Source organism: Cryptomeria japonica, chromosome 3, assembly GCF_030272615.1.
Source record: "Cryptomeria japonica chromosome 3, Sugi_1.0, whole genome shotgun sequence".
In the NCBI taxonomy this organism is placed as follows: Eukaryota; Viridiplantae; Streptophyta; class Pinopsida; order Cupressales; family Cupressaceae; genus Cryptomeria; species Cryptomeria japonica.
The window spans coordinates 232535909-232544145 of record NC_081407.1 but is presented as its reverse complement, the minus strand read 5'-3'; the positions used below and the strand labels follow the sequence as shown (position 1 = coordinate 232544145).

The window sequence follows — 8237 nt, the reverse complement described above, 5'->3', positions numbered from 1 at the left end:
AGATGTTGTTTGTAGCAGTACATTATATTGGATTTACATAATCTATTTTTGTAAGTTAGTGAGACTTCCTTTTGTATTTAAGTAGTGAACTTTAGGCAGTTGGCCTTCCTGCATGTGCAGACCCCTATTGTAAGTAATATTCATTTATTGGCCAGTGAGTGAATATTGTGGGTCACAAATCCCACCAAGGTTTTTCTCACACCGGGTTTCCTCGTTAAAAATCTTGTGTTATGGTGTGCTTTCTATGTCGTGCTTATTATTCTTATTTACGATATTAATTCTAGTATACCGATACACTGCTTTGGAATGCAATTTATTTAATAAGATCAAAAAATATGTTAACCGGCAAGATACTGATTCAACCCCCCTCTCAGTATCTTTGGGAATCCTAACAGTTATTTTAGTAGTGTTTTGCCCTAACTGATTAAGCAAATCCTCCTGTGTAGTTGTTGTATGGTCTACAGGAGGAGATGGAAGTGTATCTTGAGGGTTTTGTTGTGGGTTTTATCGTGGATTTTGAGGTGCATCTTGTTGTGGTTCTAGATTTTTAAAATCTGATATTGGTAACAAAAAATTAAAAAAAACTAATCAAAATCAACGAACTTAAATTGAAAACGTAAATAAAATTTATCAAATGTGCAAGGAAAACAAAAATAATGCATAATTGACCTCTTTCCATGGTGTTTGGGTGTGAAATAATGGAGCATGGGCACAGTTTGGAAGGAAAAAGATGCTCAAACTTGCTCTCGACCATGGGATAAAATGATACAGTCAATAGTGAAAAAAAACAATTTATTAACAGGGACCGCATACACGGTACTTTAGGAACTAAGACCGTGTATGAGGTCCTAGTTCCTAGAGGACCGTGTATGCGGTCTTATTTCCTAAAGGACTGTGTACGCAGTTTTGTCCCTTTAGGCTCGAGCACAATGAACCTAATCGAGTATGGGGTATTTTGAAATTTTAAAACTGCGAACGCGATTACTGTTTTTTCATCTTTTTTTTGGTGTGTGTCCACTTTTTTGCACACCATCTTGGTGCACACACCCATGGGCTTGTTAGAGCGTTGAAAGGGCTTACCAAAATTGGACAATTATTACATCCTCTGAGTTTTGGTTGGGATTAAGTTAAATGTTTGTTGTGTTTCAACGAAAGCCCTATATTGCAAATTTATCTTTTCTAAGGCATTGAAAACATATTGAGTTGAGATATCAATAGGTCTCCTCCCCACACCAATGGCCACCATGCCATTAAAATGAGCTTCATGATAGTTCAAAGGAGAGTTGGGGTATAGTCACACACTATCTCATGGAACTAGCCAAATCATTGTGCGGAAGTGGGGGTGGAAGCTAGAGAAGGAGCTCCATATTAGAGAAGCTATAGTATGATTTACTATGAAATTCAAGAACACATTTTGTTTGAAGAAAATATTTATAGTAAATAAAATTTATCAAAAATTCCAAACTAATAAAAAAAGTCAATTAAAACACTACCTAAGGTTATTTATAAAAAGTTATATTTAAATTGAAGTTGACGAAAACACCTTAAAACTATTTTTTAATAAAAGTGCTAATAAATTATAAAAGCATTTTTCTAAAACTTATTTGAAACAAAAAGAAGTCAATTATCTATTGAAATGATAAAACACTATATACAAAACCTACAAACAAGGGCTCCCTACCTTTGTGTAATAGTTTGCCTAGCAAAAACTTTAACAATTTGACATAGGATAAGATGTTGAAATTATATCTAGTTGGAAAAGTATTGAAACATGATCTTATAAACAAATTAAAACCATAACATCTACTAAACCTTCATAAAGAACACGAGTAAAACTTGACAAATCCACTTTGTCAATAATTTGCAAATAGCATTAAAGACCTAAGAACTCAAGAAAATTCATTAATCAAAAAATACTTTCAAAACATAACAAATTATAAAATAATTATCTTTATACCAACCCAATATTTTATTTACATTAATTTGTGAAATGCTTGTTTCTATGTCTATTTATCTTTCCTCAAAGAACTCTCGAACATATCTCATTCTTATTTTCATATTTTAGAACTCGGCTTTTTTTTTTTAATTTAATAGATGACATTACTCTTTCAACTGTCCACTACCACAAAATTACATAAAATCTTAATTATGTCGAGAGGCATCTACAATGACATCAAAATGTCCATAAACAAAAATCCATTTTTGAAACAATTTGACATGCAAATGACTCATAAATGCATGAAATATGTCATGTTTTAGCTTTTGTGGAGCTTTTATTTTATTATTCCAAATAAAATAGAACCCTCACCACTTGTCTCCACCTAGATTCACAATTTTTTGCATGGAGGACTTTAATAGATTTGTATTCTTTATGTTTAGTATTTTAGAAGAACATTTATTTTATAAACGATTCTATTCTATTATAAGATATCTCTTGACATATTTTACATATAATTTTTTAATATAAGTATACAAGTAAATATTATTTTAATGAAATAAAAAATATTTATAAATCTCTATTAAGAAATAGAGAAGTATCGATTAATTTTGGCCTCTTAAAATAGAATAAATATTTATTCATTTTATGTGGACGCGATATCAAATTGCTATATAACTGTTTGACCATTCAACCATGGTAAAAAATCTAGTAGAATGTAGAAAAAGCGACCTCCATTCAGTAGGTCGACAAGACGCCCAGCGAGTTTATGTTTCTGAGGTTCAATCCCACAACATGCCAGCTTTCAGTGTTGCGATTGATGCGGATACAATTGCAAAAGTGAGAGAAGCAACTTGCATCTTTGATTGATTGATCAATTAAAGAAGTATCCCCAATTGTTTAATTCCATCACCACCTCCGCCATAGATGGTCTGTGGTGTGGAAGTTGAGAGGTACAGGAGAGCCCCAGCTGTAGCAATCCCTCAACCATTGAATTTCCATATCCGCTCTTTGGCCCTATCGTTTCAACTAAATCTGCTGCGACTATTTCTTTCAGACTATGTGGAAATGAATGAGAAACCCATTCGGACAGAGTTAATCCATTGGCGAACATTGGATCCGTCGGCCTCTTTTCAGTAATCATCTCCAACACCACCACACCATAGCTGTACACATCTCCTTTCACTGAAATTCTTCCTCCCATTCCATGCTCTGTATAAACATAAATCCACAATTCAATTCCATTCCGTTCTATAAAATTCCTCCCCTCTTAAAGGTGGACAAAATGAATTGTTTAATTTAGCCAAATTACTTACCAGGTGCAATGTAACCGAAAGATCCTCTCAAGGTCGAGGTAATGGCTGATGCATCATTCACCAGTTGTGCGATTCCAAAATCGGCAACACGAGCTCTCATTCTTTCGTCTAGAAGAACACTCTGCGGTTTTATGTCGCAGTGCACGATGGCTGGAGAGCAGTCATGATGTAAGTATGAAACCGCACGGGCTATTTGGAACAGAATTTCCCATCGCCTCCTCAAACCCAATTCTGCTGCTTCACTGCTATCAACTGAGTGTCTGTGCAAATGTTTGTCCAGGTTTCCGTTTGGCATGAATTCTAATACCAGAGCTTTGAACTCTGCCTCTGAGCATGAAGCTATTATCCTCACCAAATTAGGATGTGCAACCTTCAGTAACGTTTGGCACTCTCTTTGGAAACAATCATCTGCTTCTTGGCGCTTTGGAGTAAGAACTTTGATAGCCACAATCTTACCATCTGGAAGAACGCCTCTGTAAACTGATCCAAGGCTACCACTTCCAATTAAGTTCCTAGGATTAAAAGCTTCGGTTGCCCTGCTCAGATCTTCTTTTCGCATTAAACCACTCGATTTTCTCTTATATCTTAAGCATATCCAAAATCCCAAACCAGCAAGCCAAGGCAAAGAAGAAACACCAAGTATGGAAATCAAGAGCACCGACTTCCTTTGGTAGGCACCGCCATGGCGCTTTCCCCAAGGACAATCCTGCAAACCCAGCTGGGGATTCCCTAAAAACGAAGTGATGTCCTGCTGCTTATATACTCCAGAACAGGGGACCGGTCCTGCGAAATGATTGTATGACAAGTTTAGATGCTGAAGCCTTTCCAGCTTCGCCAGAGACATTGGGAGTAGGCCTGACAAGTTATTGAAAGACAAATCAATGTCTCGAAGGCTTTTCAGTTGGTTACCGAATGATGCTGGAAGGGTTCCTTGAAGCTTATTGTGAGATAGGTTGAAGTACTCAAGTCCTGCACAGACACTAAGATCATTAGGAATTGGGCCTAGTAATTTGTTGGAGGAGAGGTCGATTGCTCGCACCATTTGCATTCCCCCATGCAATCTGGGGACTGGCCCAGTTAGTTTGTTGTTCGATAGATTAAAATAGAACTGCAAATTATGAAGATTGGCAACCTCCAAAGGAATGTTTCCTGTGAGGCGATTATATGACAAATCTATAAGTTCAAGACTTTGGCAGCCTCCAAGTTGTGGCGGTATGCTTCCGTTTAGCTTGTTGATGCTTAAATCTATGTCCCTTAATAATTCAAGTCTTCCCAGGCTCTTTTGGGATTGTTCCAGATAGCGAATTGTTGTACAGATAAATAAATTCCAGGCTTTTCATCTTACCCAATTCCGTTGGAATGGGGTCTTCCAATTGATTGCGACTAAGATTTAACAGGCCTAGATTGGTAAGCCTCGCTATCGCAGAGTGAATGGCTCGGCCCAAGGAATTACCACCCAAAAACAATTCTGTGAGTCCTGTGAGATTGCTGATCTGCTTAGGCATGTTGCCTCTTATGCCGTTGCTTTCTAAGGAGAAAATGGAGAGAAGCGGAGAAAGCAGACCCAGCGAAGGAGGCAATCTATCTTCAAGATGATTGTCTGTCAGATCCAACCTTTTCAACAGGGAGCAGTTAGTAAGTGCATTCAGTATTGGAACACCATTCGCACTTCCACTTCCGCTAACGAAATGATTACAAAACAGAATGAGGTTGGTCAGACAGAGAAGATTACCCAATTCCTGAGGTATCACGCCGCTCATTTCATTCAACGCAAATTCAAGCACAGAAAGCCTCGAGCAATTTCCCAGCGATTTGGGAATCACCCCGCTGAGTTTATTTTGTGGCAGAAGCAGGTACTCTAGCTTGGAAAGCTTGACGCCTATCTCCGATGGAATCACCCCACTCAGCGAGTTATTAATCAAAGAAATATTTCTCAACTCTGTGCAATTCAGCACAGAAATTGGGATTTCTCCACTGATTCGGTTGTTGTCCAGACGGAAAACCTTAAGCTTAGCGAGAGACCCAATTTGGAAAGGAATTGTACCTTCCAAATCGTTATCAGATAAATCAATACGCCTAAGCATAGAACAATTTCCCAACGCCGTGGGAATGCTGCCTGAGTGGCGATTCGCCCAAGATGTCAGGACTTTCAAGCTGCGCAAATTACCAAGAGAATGAGGAACAGAGCCTTCCAGCAGGTTAGCGTGAAGATAAAGGAAGTGGAGGCGGCGCAAGCGGCCCAGAGCAGAGGGAATTTGGCCCCCAATTCTGTTGAAGGAAAGGTCGAGGTAGTGAAGGAAGGACAAATTCCCCAGCTGGAGAGGGATCACGCCGTGCAGACTCCTGTTTCTCAAATCCACTTCCACAACACGCCATTTTTCAGTGTTGCAGCTGATGCCCGTCCAATTGCAAGTGTGCAGGCTCTGGTTCTAGTTTTGCAGTACAGCAAGCGGATCCTGCTTGACTGCATTCTTGAATTCCATTAGAGAAGCAACATCCCTCTCACTGCCACTTGAACCGGATGCCGCCACTTTTCCCGAACTGATCGTCACCACTTTAAACAAGCATATCAATAAAACAAATCGGATGAAGTTATGCATTCTGTGCAAATCACGCAGACAACTACCTATGTGCACTTGTGAGGCCTGGTGGGTTTTCTTGTGTGCAAAGAAAATAGAATTTTAAATAATTCCTGTCAGACGAAATCAAGATAACAAAGCATTGCGAAGGATATGGGAAATAAAAAGAGAAATTTGATGGTCTGCATCTCCGCGTAGACCGGAACAAAGAATTGCAAACGAAATGGGATTGGTAAAAGAAAAAGTTGAATTCAAGTCTCTAGTCACCCGTCTCCGTGTAGAGAGGGACCTGGTACAAGAATTGGGAAAATAAGTACGGCGTGTCACATCAAAACTAATTCTGTTTGTTCTAACCTCACAATTTCCAAGGATCAACGATTGTTTAGAATTATTTGTACCGTTCGTGGGAAATGCGTGAACCTATTAAACTAGCACACTTAAATTAATGTAAATGAGGAGAGATATCAAAAAAGAGTTTCAAGAATTTATGTCATTAGTTACATTAAGTATTAACTAGCAATTGCACCTGGGTGTGCATTAGGTATGCCGAAAAGGTTTAGAAGGTCAACATTTTTATGGTACATGGGATGAAGTGGTAGGTCAATTAGCAAATGATGTTTGTTCAACAAATGTACCATTGGAAAAGTGACAACTTGAAATAAAGTATGCATCCTTCCCAACATGACCAAAAAAAACCTTTAAATCAGGGAGCTAATTAGACTCTGTCAGAATAGATGGAGAGAAAGATCTAGATATAGATAGAAAGAGGGAGAGATAGAGGGAGGGGATGGGGAGATAGAGATATCAAATATTGGTAGAGAGAAAGATAGAGATGGAGTTGGAGTTGGAGTTGGAGATGAAGATAAAGGAGATTGATACAAAGAGATGGAGATGGGGAAATATAAAGATAGAGGAGGGATAGATAGATAGAACTAAAAGAGAAATACATAGAAACTAAGAGGAAGAGATAGAGGGGAAGAGAGATGTATAGAGGTAAATGGATAGAGAAAGATAGATAGAGATGTAGATAATGGGATGGAGTGATAGAAAAACAAAGAGATCAAGAGATCAAGAGATAAACATATATAGAGATAGGGAGGGAGGGATATATAGAAAGAGAGATAGATATCATAATAAATAGAAATGGATATGATAGGGGGAAGGATAAATAATGGAGATAGAGAATGGGAGAGAGAAAGAGGGAGAGACAAAATTATACGGGAAGAGAAAGGGAGAGAGAAGTAGAGGCAGAGAGATAGATAGGGGGTATGGAGGGAGTGAGGAAAGTAGTGATGGGGAGAGATAGGGAGAGATAGTTTGAGATAAAGGTGAAGAAGAGAGATACAAAGAGGGGGTGATAGGGAGGAAGAAGGAGAGATATGGATAGAAAGAGGGAGAGATAGGGATAGAAAGAAGAAAATATAAAGAGATATAAATATAACTTGGGATAGGTAGAGTGGGTGTGTATGAGAGAGGGAGAGAGAGAGAGAGATAAAAAGTGGTATATAGAGAGATGCAAAGAGATAAAATAAATAAGAGAAATAGGGATATAGATAATGAGTTAGGGTGAACAAGAGAGATAAATATATAAAGAGGGAGAGATGGAAGGTGGGATGAAGAGAGAGGGAGAAATGTAGATAGAAAGAGAGAGACAATGAGAAAGGTGTAGATAGAGATATAGTAAGATAAAGATATAAGAAGACATATATAGAGAGAGAGGTAGAGATACATATATAGAGAGGGAGGATAAGAGTGAGATATAAAGGAGGTGATAGAAACAAGTAATGGATAGACTAGGAGAGAGGGGAGATAGAGATTTAGATAGACATAGAGATAGGGAGGGATAAATAGGGAGTGTGTGTAACTGAAAGAGGGATATATATAGAGATAAAGAGAGGAAGATAAAAACAAGGAGAGTGTATGTGAAATATAAAGATAGAGAGGGGGAGGAAGAGATGGGGATAAAAAAGAGGGAGAGATAGAGAGGTAAATATGGTGGGAAATATAGAGAATATAGAGACAAGGATGAGGGAAAAGGTAAGGAGATAAAGATAAGGGAGAGAGATATATAGACAAAGATAGATAGAGATGAATATGGAGATGGAGATGGTTGCTCTTTATTGTTGACATTTTTAACAAATGACAAAATGATTTTTTTACCTTGACTACTCTATTCATCTTCATCCATCAAAATGGATAGACTACATGAATGACATTGATGAAAGAATAATAGAAATATAATAAATAAAATAATTTATAATATCACTTTAAAAAAAAATTATATTATAAAATATGACTAATTATGAAATATAGATATAATCTACTATATATTCAATATTATCTATATTTTGAATAAATAAAATACAAGAGATATGTCACATAATTTTTTTTGGAAATCAAGGATGC

At 37.5% G+C, this 8237-nt stretch overlaps 2 protein-coding genes across 2 annotated transcripts; both read right to left on the bottom strand.

Annotated features, from left to right (window-relative positions):
* Positions 1-2597: 2597 nt before the first annotated feature.
* Positions 2598-4300, bottom strand: LOC131055108 (putative leucine-rich repeat receptor-like serine/threonine-protein kinase At2g24130). The gene is made up of 2 exons (XM_057989754.2): positions 3253-4300; positions 2598-3148 (listed from the first exon to the last, which is right to left on the bottom strand). The coding sequence occupies exons 1-2, from the start codon at positions 4298-4300 to the stop codon at positions 2811-2813; spliced, it is 1386 nt and encodes a 461-aa protein (XP_057845737.2). The 3' UTR covers positions 2598-2810.
* Positions 4301-4514: 214 nt separating this feature from the next.
* Positions 4515-5336, bottom strand: LOC131874058 (leucine-rich repeat receptor-like tyrosine-protein kinase PXC3). Its single transcript, XM_059217276.1, has one exon. The coding sequence runs from the start codon at positions 5334-5336 to the stop codon at positions 4515-4517; it is 822 nt and encodes a 273-aa protein (XP_059073259.1).
* Between the last annotated feature and the right edge of the window lie 2901 nt (positions 5337-8237).

What these genes read in the sequence shown, in the direction of transcription:
- LOC131055108 (XM_057989754.2), bottom strand. Translation starts at nt 4,300, where the DNA reads ATGCAAATGGTGCGAGCAATCGACCTCTCCTCCAACAAATTACTAGGC. An exon ending in TTTCGGTTACATTGCACCTG is followed by an intron (nt 3,149 to 3,252) that starts GTAAGTAATTTG and finishes ATGTTTATACAG; the next exon opens with AGCATGGAATGGGAGGAAGA.
- LOC131874058 (XM_059217276.1), bottom strand. Translation starts at nt 5,336, where the DNA reads ATGCTTAGGCGTATTGATTTATCTGATAACGATTTGGAAGGTACAATT.